General features: G+C 39.7%; 1 protein-coding gene across 1 annotated transcript in view; it reads left to right on the top strand.

The window, feature by feature from the left end:
• The window catches only part of LOC117957203 (glutamate receptor ionotropic, kainate 5-like), an 86,495-nt gene that overhangs the window by 18,337 nt on the left and 52,388 nt on the right, over positions 1-15,770 (top strand). The window contains exons 4-7 of the mRNA XM_034892800.1: positions 3,178-3,275; positions 8,097-8,262; positions 12,210-12,388; positions 14,728-14,781. Of these exons, the coding sequence (XP_034748691.1) occupies positions 3,178-3,275; positions 8,097-8,262; positions 12,210-12,388; positions 14,728-14,781 (497 nt within the window). The remainder of the gene's footprint in view (positions 1-3,177; positions 3,276-8,096; positions 8,263-12,209; positions 12,389-14,727; positions 14,782-15,770) is intronic.

The raw sequence follows: 15,770 nt of genomic DNA, 5'->3' as shown, positions 1-15,770 counted from the left end.
CACACACACACACACACACACACACACACACACACACACACACACACACACTACCACACACACACACACATATGGGCACAAATTGTACAGTACAAATGATGCAGTAAACTAGATACAGCGTCTGTTCCTGCAGAACTGTTTTAGATGAAGAATCATCATTGTGGTTGCAATAACAATGATCAAGTTATTAAAAGAGAAGAACAGCTACTAAGTCTGTTGAGACATCACTTTACTGTAATGCAGCCTATAAATCCAGGAAAATTCAACATTTACCATATCACGATAAAGCGAGATATCCCAAATCTAAGACGATATATAGTCTCATATCGCGATGTCGGTACAACATCGATGTATTGCCCAGCCATACTAACAGAGATATTGACCAAAATGATCATTGTTTTTGGGGTTGTTGCAGTATATTTAAAAGTGTGTTTGACTTTAGCGGCAACATCTTTTCCAGAAAGTCAGAAATACTTTATTGATCCCAAAAGGAAATTCTGTGCCACAGTTGCACGAAGCATAGAAATATCAGAGTAGGAATATAAATAAAGAAATATAAGGAGTGTGGATGTGTACGGTATTTACATAGTTAAAGGAATTTTCATGATACAGTATTTAAGGAGTTGTAAGGGTGAACAGTAATAATGAATAATTGGCAGAAGTAGAGTATTGCACAAATTTTAGGCCGGTGTTATTGCACAAAACTGATAATTTTGTCCAGTTTCAAACTCTTCAAACATTTTTTTTTAATACTTTCCAACACTTTGTTTGGACGCTTGCTAATCCAAGTCCAAGTGGTTAAAGACCTGATGTTATGCTCATTTTCAGGTTCATCATTTGAGATATCGATTTGAGCCCCCCCCCCCCAAAAAGGACCTAAAATCGTCCATGGTTCTAAAAATATCAGAAACTCTCAAGCCAGTTGTCCAGCTGTCCATACCATCTGACCTGTGTACCCAGAAACCTTTGCTTTTCTATTTTTGTTCCAAACATTTCAGATTAACCGATTCCGACCTGTCTCATGCTCTCTGAAAGGCACCAAAGCAGCTCTTATTACCCAGAAGCCTTTTTAAGTTTTCTTCCTGCTGAGTGAGTACATGTGTTGGTTTCTGTGTGCTCCTTTCAGAAATACTGTGAAAAGCCTGTGATTATCTCCCCCTTGCTTAAAAGAAAAAGAAAATAAAACGTAATGAGTGTCATCTGACCCTGTCGGAGACGAGAGAAGCTCTGGTTGACACGCTCAAATGTTTCCCTTTTTTATTCTAAGTTTTAATTATATTAGAGAGAATATCTAAGCTTTTTTCTTGTTGTGACCATACCTTTCCTCTCAGATATTCAGAGTTTTTCCATGATTATCACCCCCCCCCCCCTCCCCTGGCTCAGTGTTTTTTTATGTTTATTTTTTTACAATAGCCCTAATACGCTGTCATACGTCACTCACTGATCAACATATAAGGAAACAGTCAATGATTGTTGAGATTTAATTGACTCATCTTCGAAAATTCATGAAAAACTGTACATTACAACAAATAAACCACGCCACTATAGCCCATACTGTAGTTACCTAACATGGATTTTGGGTAACTACAGTATTAACTACAGTAATGTCAATGTCAAATTATTCATACAGCAAATATTAACACCTGGGGTTGACCAATTTGCTGAAAAAGGTAGAATATCAAATATTATCACGTAAAATACATTGTTACATATAAATTGAAACAACAAAACACATTAACATGCTCCTATTATGCTCAGTTTCAGGTTCATAAATGTATTTAGAGGTTGTATCAGTACAGGTTTACATGGTTTAACTTTAAAAAAAAACACCATACTGTTGTTGTAGTGCACACTGCTTCAGCTCCTCTTTTCCCCCTGTGTGTTGAGCTCTCTGTTTTAGCTACAGAGTGAGACATTGTACTTCTATCCCATCTTTGTTGGGAGTTGCACATTTACAGTAGCTACAGTAGATAAGGACTACTAGCCAGTCAGGAGCAGAGTAGTAGGGCCGTGACAGTACCCAGGTAAGGACTACAGCTAGTCAGGAGCAGAGTATTAGGGCCCTGACTGCAGCTAAGTAAGGACTACTAGCCAGTCAGGAGCAGAGTATGAGGGCGTACCCTGACAGTACCTAGGTAACAACTACTAGCCAGTCAGAAGCAGAGTATGAGGGCGTACCCTGACAGTACCTAGGTAAGGACTACTGGCCAGTCAGAAGCAGAGTATGAGGGCCCTGACAGTACCTAGGTAAGGACTACTACCCAGTCAGAAGCAGAGTATGAGGGCGTACCCTGACAGTACCTAGGTAAGGACTACTAGCCAGTCAGAAGCAGAGTATGAGGGCGTACCCTGACAGTACCTAGGTAAGGACTACTGGCCAGTAATTTAGAGCTTTGAAGACACGTAACCAATCCTGAAATTTACAGGAAACCAATGCAGAGAGGCCAAGTTAAAAAATAGCTAATAACTATGAAATCCTCATTACCAGATGCCCAAACCAGGGCATGTGGGCATCAGGATGCCTCCTGGTTGTCTCCCTAGGGAGGTGTTCCAGGCACATCCAGCTGGGAGGAGGCCTCGGGGAAGACCCAGGACTAGATGGAAAGATTATATCTCCAACCTGGCCTGGGAACGCCTCAGGATCCCCCGGTCGGAGCTGGGTAATGTGGCTCTGGAAAGGGAAGTGTGGGGTCCCCTACTGAAGCTGCTGCCCCAGCGACTTGATACCGGATAAGTGGATGAAGATGGATTTATGGATGGATGGATCTACAAAAGAAATAGAGCATAGGGGTGTCTGGTGTCTTTTTGCTGTGGGTCTCTTATCTATGGACTGCCCTAACTACTGATTGGTTAAGTTTCTCTGGGCTGTATGGAGCCCAAAAGGAAGAAATGCAGGAGTAGAATAGAAACTACATATTTTCTATGAAGCCGATCCAAAATGGGTAAAATTTGCTGGAAGAGACCAAAAACTGAGCAAAAAACAGATATACACAGACATAAACACAAAGACTCCGACTGATCCTCATGTTGCTCTGAAACAGTTGTGTTTCAAATAAAGCAATTCTTGGATATACATTCACTTGTTTCCATTGATCCAAAGTGGCGGAAAAGTATTTCTTGCAGCTTTAACTTGTCTGTTTGTTTGTTTTTTCCTCATGTGCTGTTTTTTGCTCTCAGTGTGTCAGATCCTGACGAAGGGCGTGGTCTCTGTGATTGGTCCCGCCTCCAGCCCCGCCTCCGGGTCCACCATCAGTCACATCTGTGGGGAGAAAGAGGTGAGTCACATCTGGCTTCAACAACATGAAACCTCAGATGTTAAAGGCTAACTACTTTTTTTTGTACAACTTGGACCCTGTTGTCAGAAGTAAGCATAAACGCTGCAGTCAGTATTACAAGTTACAATACATGTTAATAAGGCTGTTGTCACTGAGTGTCTGACAACATAATGGATAGGATTTCTAAGAAGGTCGACCTACCTGTTAGAGAGTAAGATCCTGTTTTAATATAAAACATCCGCAAAATTGCATTTGCTAAAGCGACCAGACACTGTGTAAATAAACAGTAATTTGAGCATCGAAAAAACACATTTCATTCAAAGTGGACAGAAACAACATAAAATTATGAAAAGCCTTTTTCGGTCATCTTTCCACTTTTCCAACAATCCCAATTCTAGTGTCGCTTGAAATGAACACACAGCTCGCTGATTCACATGGAAAATATGTTGGCTCTATGCACGTTAAAAGTAGGCTACTGTTTTTAAATCGAGTCTGGTGGGTTAAGCGCTAGGAACTTCCGTGTTTTCTGTCATATCTACAATGTTATGTTGGATTTTCCTGTTAAACATTGCCTTCAAACAATGAGACAAATCACTGTGAGCTTACACATCAGATTTCTAATTGTTACGCAACTCTAAGCGGGTGTTCCATGACTGATCATCTGCAAGCAGAACTTTTTTTTTTAAGCCACCGCGGTTTCAACATTGTCCCATATAACTCCATGCAAATGGCAGTAAAACATGTCATCTTGGCTGCCGGTGTCTTTAAATTCTCCCAAATTCGGATTCACATTACTCCTGAAACATTTTCTGTTCACGTAGTATTTGGTTTAAAAGCCTATATTTCTGTAGCATTTATAGAAATTGCTGCTATATTCTATTAGTGGCCACTGCTAACTGTAGTAGCTACATGGCTAATGGCAGAAATCATTGTCATCTTGGCGGCCAATGCTGTTAAATTCTCCCTAATTCTGGGTCGTATTACTGCTGAAACATATCTGATTGGTTAGTGTTCGGTTCCAGATGATACTAGATAGATAGATAGATAGATAGATAGATAGATATTTATTGATCCCGAAAAAATGGGAAATTACAGTGTTACAGCAGCACACAAAATATACATACATACAATATACATGAAATAATAATAATTATAATAACAAAATATAATACTAGTAAAACATATAGCGGCTTTTCCAGGAAGTCGGAACTATCTTCCGACTTCAGAAGTGAGCCTTAAGAATAATATTTTGTGTAAATCGTAGGCACCCCTCTGAATCACAATGCAAGTATTCTTACTGTATATCAAGTGAATCAACTCCAAATTGCTTTATTTGTTTATAGCTCTATAAAAAAGTTATTTCCCCAGCACCTTTGTAATAATTTTATTTTTAATAATGAATTTCATCAGTATCCAACTCGTAGTAGTTGTCTTATTAGGCCTCTCTACTCTCGCACGACTCAAACCCAGTTTAGTGTGTTGTATAGAGGGTCAAAGATATGGAACAGTCTCCCCACTTCACTTCACTGAGCTTTCTAAAGAACTTTTTAAACCGAGAGTCAAATTGTTGCTCCTAAGTTCTCTGAATTTTCCATTTGGGTTTATGCTCTAAATCTATTTTTAAGTTGTTTCATACAAATTAAATGTGTTTTGGTTTGTTTGATTTTGTTTTGTTTTGTTTTTTGGGGTTTTTTTTGTTAGTTTTTTTGGTTTTATTGTTTGTTTGGTTTAGTTTAGTTTTTACATAATAACATAAATTGTTTTTTAAATTGTTAAATGATATTGTTTTTATGGTGATCGGCACTTAATAAGCCCCTTGGAGGGTTTTTCGGCAATCATCCGTCACATCTTTTTGTGTAATATATAATACTGTCTTAATGTTTTTGTAGTGAAAATAAAATAATCAATCAATCAATCAATCAATCAAGTACGCTGGCCAATCAGAGCCGACAGGGCTAATTTATTTTTTAACATTAATGCATGTAAACATGTTGTTGTACAAACAAAGTTAAATCCTATAAAATGCTATGTAATAGTTCTATCTCTGCAGGGATCCTCTACATTATGTTGACAGTTAGAATGCATATTTGCACTGTAGAGATACTTTACAGCCCTGTGTGTGGCTGTTCAACACAGCGTTCAGACTTAAAGGTCCCATGGAATGAGGTTTTTTAACTTTAATATGAGTTCCCCCAGCCGGCCTATAAAATAAGACAATAAAGATCCAGGTTAAAAAAAAATTGAAATGACCCATAAAAGCCATTTTTGATGGATTTTAAAGGGTTTCACTTTTCTCAACCTGGTCTCTAAGTCTCTCACAGACAGGGCTCGTATTATTGGAATCCTTTTGCTCTGGATTTAACAGAAGCTCTGCATATCAGAGAGAAGCTCAGCCGAGATAATGACTGTTTACCATTCAAACCTCTGCAGGTGTGAGCTCCGGTGATATCGCTGAGCGGCGGATCACACGGGACATTTTGGCCTCTGACCTGATTCTTTCGTTCGTTGCTGCATGTGATTAATTTTTAAGTTTGTCATTCATGTTTCATCTTAAGTACAGACACTGAGTCACAGGTCCCTTTGCTCTGTGGAGTTTAAAGCGCCCCTATTATGCTAATCTTCAGGTTGATAATTGTATTTTTAGGTTGTAACAGAATAGGTTTACATGGTTTAATTTTCAAAAAACACCATATTTTTGTTGTGCCTCACATTTCTGCAGATCTTGTTTTTTTCACCCTGTGTGTTTGGGTCTCTGTTTTAGCTACAGAGTGAGGCATCTCACCTGTTTTAGCTACAGAGTGAGGCATCATACTTGTTTTAGCTGCAGAGTGAGGCATCATACTTGTTCAGCTACAGAGACATCTCACTTCTTTACTATCTTTGTTGGGAGTCACACATGCTCAGTAGCTCGGTAAGATCCCATCAGCTAGATAACTCTTTCTCCAGCTGTGGTCAGTCCAAGGCAGGATCAGCTGGGAGACTTCTTCGAGACCAGGGACACTTGTGGAATACCTGCACAACAGGGACAGGAAGTAGTTCTTTTGGAGATTATGGTCAACTAGCGTGTGTCGTAGCAGTGTTTTGCCGTTGAGAACTTGCATGCTAGCGCTAGCATGCTACGGTTAGCAACCTTGTCTCGGCTAGTGACGTAGAAAGCCGTGCAGATGTTGAACAGCTCCCCCGGAGACTGAAGACAGAGGAGCTTCAGAAACCGTATCTCACTCAAAAAAGCATGGATGTTATTTTATCCAAGTTTGTATGTGTGTGGAAGCACCAGAGACACAAAATAACACCCCAAATTCCAATTTTATTTTTCCCTCATAATAAGGGAACTTTCAATTGATACAGAGCTTCTTTTTTTTTAACGCCCATCGTCTGACATTTTTTGTACAAAGGTCTTAAGTGAAAAGAATGCTAATTTTATATAGTTTTTAGTAAGGCCTCTGCCCGGGTTTTAGTTTTTCATGCAGTCAAACAATGATTTGCGGCAGGTAGACGGCGCTACAGTCACACATTCTGACGGGTCACACATTTCTTTGTAACACTAGAAAATCCTGTTTTAGTGAGTATCTAGCCAGCTGAGACAGGTAAAAGAGAGCAGAAGATTTCTTTATAGAGGTCTGATTGTATTTTAATGTTACTTTAGAAGTTATCAGTTGTAGTCATGGCTGATCACAGAAAATATGGAAATTAAAGGAAGAACATCTAAAAGCTAAAAGGGAAAGTGACAGACAACAGGCAAGAATCCGGTTCAATCTCGGTCGGACTTTTAACAGATATTAAATAAGTCAAACAGTCCCCAAATTGGCCCTCAGGTACAGCACTTTTACAACATGCCTATTTTATTCATAAAATAACTTTACAATGTGCAACGTGGTTGTACGTCAGTAGCCGCCATTAAATTACCTCTTCTATTTAGTACGGACATTTTGGTCTGTGTTGGCCTACTACTTTGTTACCTTGTTTGTTAGCTCACAAGACATCCAACGTGGGCTAAGTTACCGTACGCAACACTTGAGTTGCAACGATGCATCTGTGAGATGTTCTCTGATTGCAAATGATTGATTGTCTGTCTGAGTGAAGCATTCATCTATTCACTATGTGACCTCTGCATAACGCTGACTCAGTAATCTACAGTGGTAAAAAAGGGAAAAAGGTACAACTTTTTTACCTATAATGGTAAATAAAAAAGGTCAAGGTTAAAATTTAAAATGAGATCTACCCAACAAACTATCATCTATATCAAAATATCAGAAAAAACCCTAACAGACAGCTGAGATGACACTAAAGCTCCCCAGAGGAGCACTTCTAATTTTTTTGCTTCCTGGACTTTGCCGTTTTTTACAAGAAACTAATAATGGTAGATTTCTAGGTTTTCTTCGCTAAAAACTCCATAAATCCTTTGATATTGATGTTTCATCCGAGTGGCGGTGAACACAAAATCTCACTGTGATTCGTGCATGCATCACTTTTCTAATACCACTGGTGATCCAGGCGTTGCTCCCTTCTCAGATATCATTTTTGAAAGTGAACAAAGACTCGATTATCAGCGAGCGTCAGAGTCTGATTAAAGCTTTCTGTTATCTGAACTTTCTGCAAAGCCTGCAAGGTTTGATAGTTTTCATTCCCCTGATGTTATCACCTCTCATCCTCTTTCCTTTCCCCTTCATCAATCTTTTCCTTCTGTCATGTTGTTTCCATTCCTTCACGTTCCTTGTCTTTTCCTTTGAAGGCTTTCCTCTCGTTTAGTACACTTTCTTTATTTTAACCCTTCCTTTTCCTACCCTAATGATTCTTCCTCCTCCTCCCTCGTACCCGCAGATCCCTCACGTGAAGATCGGCCCGGAGGAAACCCCGAAGCTGCCGTACCTTCGCTTCGCCTCGGTGACCCTGTACCCGAGTAACGAGGACCTGAGCCTGGCCATCGGGTCCATCCTGCGCTCCCTCGGCTACCCGACCACCAGCCTCGTCTGCGCCAAAGCAGAGTGTGAGTCTGTCGGGGAAGCGTGTGACGTCTTCTATTTCCATTCTCCTCCTCCACGTCTTACAGTAGGCCCTCGAAATGCCTTGAGGAAACTGTAACTCTAACACATACTTATATATACTAAAATAGAACATTGCTATTTTGAACAACTCTATGTAACCCATTCACTGTAGCGCATGCTAACCCTAACCCTAACCCTAACCCCCTAACCTTACAGTAACTTACTGTAACAATTGGCAAGTTACTGTGCAATCTTTTTACAGTAAAGGTAGCGTACTTCCATCTACAGTATTTTATGTATTCACTGTAAATTACAAAACAATTAAACACAACATAAGATAAAAAAAGTAAAATTACAGTAGTTTACTATTTACAGTACTAGAGTGGCTATATTGTGATTTTTTTTTTACAGTAATACTTTTGACTACTGTTATTTCCACTGTAATACTTAGACTACTGTGATGTTGTCATGGTGACAAGGTTGCAATGTAACTTTACAGCATTCTACTGTAAAAGTCATATACAGTAATGTTACTGGGAAATCCAAAGGAAATAACTGGATATTCCGACATTATTTACAGTTTTTCTTATGGGTGCTTCTGACTGGGGGGCTTTCATCGTTTTCTTTAACCTTATATTCTACATTTTATATAAACCTTTTTTTTGTAACACTTTTCCCGTTTTTTTTAATGCTTTTTCAATGTTTTTGTCTTTGTTTCCATTGGTCGAAGGACTTCTGAGCTGAAAACCTTTTTGTCAACAATCCAAAGCAAGGCTTTTTTATTTGTAAAAGCACTTTTCAGCTGCAGTGCATAAAAAACCAAAGAAATTATTATTAAAAATTATATGAATATTATAAAAAAAATTGAAAATCAAGAACTGTAAATAAATGTTAAAAACAATTAAAACTAAATTAAAAGCAATTAATCAGAAACAGGTTGAATACCAGAGTAAAAGAATGAAATTCACAGTACAGTGCAATGCAAATAATTAAACAAAAGCAACATGCAAAAGGAAGGTCTTCAACCTTGATTTAACCCTTGTGTTGTCAAAATTAAAAATCAACACCTTTGTTGACACTTTTTAATAAATATTTAAAATTTTCTTTTTACGTTTTTCCCCTTTTTTCAACACTTTTTTAAACGTTTGTCACTTTTCTTACTACGTAACACTAAGTTATTAACTTTAGTTTTACATTCATTTTGGATCAACAAACCTTGTTTATAGGAAATTATACCTAATGTTTGAGTTAGAAAAGCAGAAATTATGAATTATTAAGACTAAAATTAAAGGAATGGATGGAATACTATTTCAAAAACACTATTTAAAATGCCCAAAATTAATGAAAGTAGAGATGTGTACTTGCCAGAGAGCGTTGGGTGGAATCAATCATGTTATGTTGGGTAATTAAAAAGAACATTGATTTAGGAAAACGGGTCAATTTGACCCGAGGACAACATGAGGGTTAACAGAGCAGAGCCATGGTGCCGATCAACAGTGTACTGGGAGTTTGTTCCAGATATATGGAGCATAGAAACTGGAGGCCGCTTTTCTCTTTTCATCAATATGCATTTCGGACGTGTACAAATCCACTTTTGCAAGATTAACGGTGGAAAAATGGGTCTGTGCGCAGAGAGTAAGAAAGAGAGAGAGAGAGCAAGAGAGATGAACCCTAACCACAACCATAACGCCATAAACTGACTGGTTTTTAGACCCCCCCAGCATCCCCAGAACCACCAATACAGTAAAACTGCACATTTTAGAATGGCCTTTGTTGCGGTCGGCGTGGCTCGGGTTTGAAAACCTCTACAAACACAAACAGTTAAAGCTGTAGAAATTTGATTTTACTATCCAGTTTGACAGTCAGTCATAACGGAACAAGAACACATACATACCACTATAAAGAAGATTTTCTTCAAAATGACATGGGATTGGATACGGTGCATGAACACCAGTACTCTCCAATACCGCTAACGCCACTTTTGGCGTTATCGCAGGCTTTTCTGTTACTGGTATCGGAACATCTCTACTTTAAAGAGGTGATTGGTTAATGTAAAGTTGGGATCATTTGGACATGATAAAAAAGTATATCTTATTAGGAAAAGTATACATAAATATGCAAATTCACACTTATTTTCAAATTCGACCTTTTGTTTCCTCCGTTTTTCTTTCCTTCCCTTTTGTCTGTCCTTTTGCTTCCTTCCTCTCTTACTGTCCTACTTTCTCTTTTATCCACTCCACTTTTCCTTCATCGATCCCTCCCTTGTTTTTCCACCCGACTGGGCTGCCCCGGCTCACTGTTCCAACGCTCTTCTGCTCCGCTGCAGACTGTCGCTCTCAGCCTTTTACCGTGTCCTCGCCTTGTTAACGCCAGTGTTTAACGGGCCTGCGTTGTTGTCCGCCAGTTAAACCCTGCTTGATGCATGCTTTATGGCGTCGATTAGACGAGACACTGCTTCGGTCAGGGCCGGATTTGAAGAGAGACTGAATCTTAAAACCGAAGTGATGCAAGAGCATCCGCCTTTTTCTAAAAGTTGCACAGGAAAACCTTTAAAATGGAAACTAATCTACTTTTTAACAACAACAAAAAAATCCCCTCTAAATGAATTTTCAACTGCAGTACACTAGATATCATTGAAAAGATTTTATGGACATAGAATGTAAAATGAATGGATTTTCCTCTCTGTTTATTGCAGCTGGAGTTTTTTGGGTTACACTTTACTTGATGGTTTGTACATGAGAGTGGCATGACACTGTAATGAAACAGTCACCCTAACCCTAACTTGACAACATCGAATGACACTCACTAATAGAAGTGCTTATAGGTTTTGTATGGACGTTTCCATGCATGTACTTTGATACTTTTGTTCTTATATTATATTACTATTCAAGCTTTTAGCACTTGTTTAAGCCTTTCTCTTAGACCTTTAGCTATGTTTTGTTGCTTGCTTTTACTTTCCCCACGTCTCTTCTCTATACTTACGTTACGTTACTTCTTTCTATCCATTTTCCGGTTCCGGTTAAATTTGAAACCCTCTGACGCCCCTTCCATCCTCTTCCAAAATTGAACACTCGGACCTCAACCCAGCCCCAGACCCATTGTTTTTCCTCTGTCCTGTGTTCCAGTAGATTCACCTTGCCTGGGGTTTGTAACCCGGGTTTGGAGAACCAAAACCTGTCCAATACTGCCTGCTGCTCAATAGTTCAGCTCCTTCATACCTCCTTCTACTTTTTTCCCTCAGATCAATAGGCCAATGTCATAGAAATAGAACCTTTAACCACAAACCCAAACCTAAGCCAATCCCAACCCCATCCCAACCCCTTAACCCAACCCCACCCTAACCCAACCCAACCCAATCCCAATCCCAACCCTAACCCTAACCCAACCCAACCCCATCCCAACCCCTTAACCCAACCCCACCCTAACCCAACCAAATCCCAATCCCAACCCTAACCCAACCAAATCCCAATCCCAACCCTAACCCAACCCGATCCCAACCCTTTAACCCAACCCCATCCCAACCCAACCCTAACCTAACCACATCTCAACCCAACCCAACCCCAACCCCAACCCCATCCCAACCCTACCAAACCCCATTCCAACCCAACCCTAACCCCATCCAAACCCAACCCTGACCAAACCACATCTCAACCGAACCCTAACCCAACCCCATCCCAACCCAATCCCAACCTTTAACCCAACCCCATCCCAACTTCAAACCCAACCCCACCCCATCCCAACCCTTACCCTAACCTAACCACATCTCAACCCAACCCTAACCCAACCCTATATACTATGTACAGTAAACAGTATACTATATCCTTATACTATGAACGTTAGCTACTGTTACAGTATACTATGTACAGTATACAGTATACTATATCCTTATACTTTGAACATCTGCTGCTGTTACAAACCCCATTGATTCCTAACTCCGCCCCTGCTGTAGGCCTGCTGCGATTGGAGGAGCTGGTCCACCGCTTCCTGATCTCCAGGGAGACGCTGTCGGTTCGAATGCTGGACGACAGCCTGGACCCCACCCCCCTGCTGAAGGAGATCCGGGACGATAAAGTGGCCACCATCATTATTGACGCCAACGCCTCCATCTCTTACCACATCCTCAGGAAGGTCAGGATGCCAAAGGTTTTATTTCTCCTTGTCAACACAATGTGAGTCGTGCGTTTGCAGAACGGGCGCCATCTTTGACAGTTAGTTACGGCAATACCACTAGGACAAACCACATAGTTACCAATGTTATACAAAACGCAAAAAGATCATATATGTGAACATAGGCCTCTATATATATATATATATATATATATATATATATATACATATATATATTAAAGTATTATCTCATCTGAGAGATAATACTTTATTCATCCCACAACGGAGACATGTCCTTGTTACAGCAGCATTTTCTACAACAAAAGCAAAGCAAACAAACGTAAAGTAAACCCTAAAAGAGACTTCAGATACAGTATTAGGGACCACTAAGGTCTATATAAAAGAGACTTCACATACAGTATTAGGGACCACTAAGGTCTATATAAAAGAGACTTCAGATACAGTATTAGGGGACCACTAAGGTCTATATAAAAGAGACTTCAGATACAGCATTAGGGGACCACTAAGGTCTATATGACAACATCCAAAGATCACCATGTCATGTGACCTTTCCATGTGAGCTACAGGTGTCACAGGAGAAATTAAAAGTCTGTTATGCTAAATAAAAAAGGCTTTATTTCCTGCTTCGTCTTTCTGTTTCTCTCCCTGCGGTGGTTGCGGACTAGTCCAGGACTTTCAGACGCGGGTTGGTTTGCTGCCAAACTGGCCCGGTGGAGTCGAGAGACTTCACAGCCCTAAAACTAAATCCACCAGCTCTTGGCAGGTTGCAGTTTCGCTCTCTGCCTGGTGGCCTTGGGGGTCTGAGGAGTTTTTAATATCAAATAAAATAAGCGCTCAGTAACTGGCATGTTTGAAGCTCTGCGGCTGCAGGCTGAACACCTCGCACACGAGCTCTGGGTTTGGAGGAAAGGTTAACGGACTATTAACCGAGTCAGTCTGGAGCTCTTCCCTGCAAGGTTGCCAGTTCAAATCCCGGCCTGGCCTCAGATTTCAAACCGTGTGAAGCAGACATGCTGACTTTCAAACCACAAACGTATTTTAGGTTTCTTTTAGAACATGTTTACATATTTTAATTTTCAAAAAGCACATTGTTTTTCCTCATGCTGTTTTTTTTTAACGGACCTGTAATCCTAACGTAAAAATGTGTCTGAAAACAATCCGTTTCAGCACCTGTCTCTTTAAGACCCCCCCGAAAAAGCCCAGTTTTCACTGATTGGTCAGCGTATTGCATCTTGTATTCACATCTTGTATACATTCAAATATTGTTCTTATGTTTATTTCCCATTATTTCATGTATATATATATATATATATATATATATAGCCTATATTGTATCCTAGTATTTCATTTATATGTATATTCTGTGCTGTGTGACTGATTTTGCCGCTTTAACACTATAATTTCCCTTTTTTTCGATCAATATCTATCTATCTATCTATCTATCTATCTATCTATCTATCTATCTATCTATCTATCTATCTATCTATCTATCTATTTATCTATCTATCTATCTTTCTGTCGTAGTCATTGCAGATGGGGAATGACTGTCACGGCACTTTCTACCTGTGTACAGTATAGCTGTAACGTCTAACAGATGGGGGGGGGGACAAGAAACATAACATTTCTTAAACCTCATGTTTTCCTCGGGTCAAATTTGACCTGTTTTTAGTTTTTTTTAATCACAAAAAATGGCCCTTCAAAATAAGAGCTGAAATTTTCAACATTAGAAAACATCCATTAACTTTGGAAAAAAATATCAAAAAAAGCAGCCACAACATTGAAAAAGGGACAAAAATGTCAGAAAAAGTGATAATAATGTAAGAAACCATGTCAGCCATGAAAAAAAAAAAAGGTTGCACTTTTTTTTACATTATAATCGCTTTATTTTGTCACTTTTTAAAAGTCGTGGGTGCTTTTTTTTTAAGTGTTTGTGCCAAAGTTTTTTCATAATTTTAATCTTGACATTTTCAGCGCATATTTCGACGGCCCATTTTTTTTGTGCCGAAATGTTTTTTTTTTTAATGAAAACGGGTCAAATTGGACGCAAGGACAACATGAAGGTTAAGAGCAACTTGTGGACAGATTTTTTCAGACAGATAGCAGCAAAACGTCTAGATGTCTTTTTACATCAGAACAAGCTTCTTACACCGATTATTCTCTTTCTTATTATTACTTCCCAAAACATTTCAGAAAATCTTTTTACCACCGACAAATCCCGTAGTTGTGTTTCGACACATAATCACTGCTTTGTGTTGTTGTCTGAGTTTTCTATTTGAGGCTATATGCACTTCCTGTTTCAAACATTAGTTCCTTGTATTTTCTCCTCTGGGGACGTGCAGGCCAACGAGCTGGGGATGATGTCGGCCTTCTATAAGTACATCCTCACCACAATGGTAAGAGATTTATCATTTTGTCTCACATGTTCCACTGAACTCCACTTCTCATTCTCCTTTTCATTCATCCTCATAGAGACGGTCGGTGGTCGACTTTCATCTGTGCAATTAGCGGTTTCTCCTTGTCTTTCCTTTGCTTCGAAGACATTTTCAAGACAAAACGTCAGACTTGAGATAGAAAAGAGACGCAAGGTTACGAGCCGGGGGCGTGGCCGTGATTTCAGACATGACAGGGAAAAGATCCTCTCCCGTTTGTTTATCCAAATCAGCCCCCCCCCCCCATCGCTAAGAGACTTCAGTCGAAATATTATTATTTTTCATGAGGTACAATGATCACATACAGGACGCATGGGGAATCCCAAATAAGCTTCTAAAAGCTTTTCAGAGGGGGCATGAGAACATAACCTTGGAAATAACAGATTGTAGCATCATGAACAATTCACCCTCAGTGCTCTAATCTGTGATGTTGGGACTTCTAAATCAAGTTGATTGGATGACAGCAGTGACCTGTTAGTTTTCACAAAGGGTTCAAATCTCGGACAGATAGGTTGTTAATGGCCTTACAAAACAAGCATTAAAATCGTCCAATTAGTGCTGTCAGTTAAACGCGTTATTAACGCTGTTGACGCAAACCCATTTTAACGGCGTTGCAATGTTGACGTTCTTTTTGGCCTTGCAGACTTTGTAGTTTTTGTCACATGCTGTTGCAACAACTGGTAACGTTAGAAAGACTACAACACCCACCGAATCTAGCTGGAACCGGAACCCAAACAACAGGAACGCACACGCACCCACGTCGTTTGGGCTCGCGAGCCGGCCAAAGAGTAGTGACGTTAGGTTTTGAGCGGATGGCGAGCGCGAGACACCGAGATGGACGCCGATGGGAATCTGGATGGAAACTTTATCTCTTTAAAAGTTACCAAATGTTCCAAAGACGAGACCAAAGGGATCTGTGGGTTTGATTGTTGTGAACTGAGCTATCATACCAC

This window comes from Etheostoma cragini, chromosome 14 (genome assembly GCF_013103735.1).
Source record: "Etheostoma cragini isolate CJK2018 chromosome 14, CSU_Ecrag_1.0, whole genome shotgun sequence".
NCBI classification, from domain to species: Eukaryota; Metazoa; Chordata; class Actinopteri; order Perciformes; family Percidae; genus Etheostoma; species Etheostoma cragini.
This window is presented reverse-complemented; position numbering and strand designations above follow the sequence as displayed.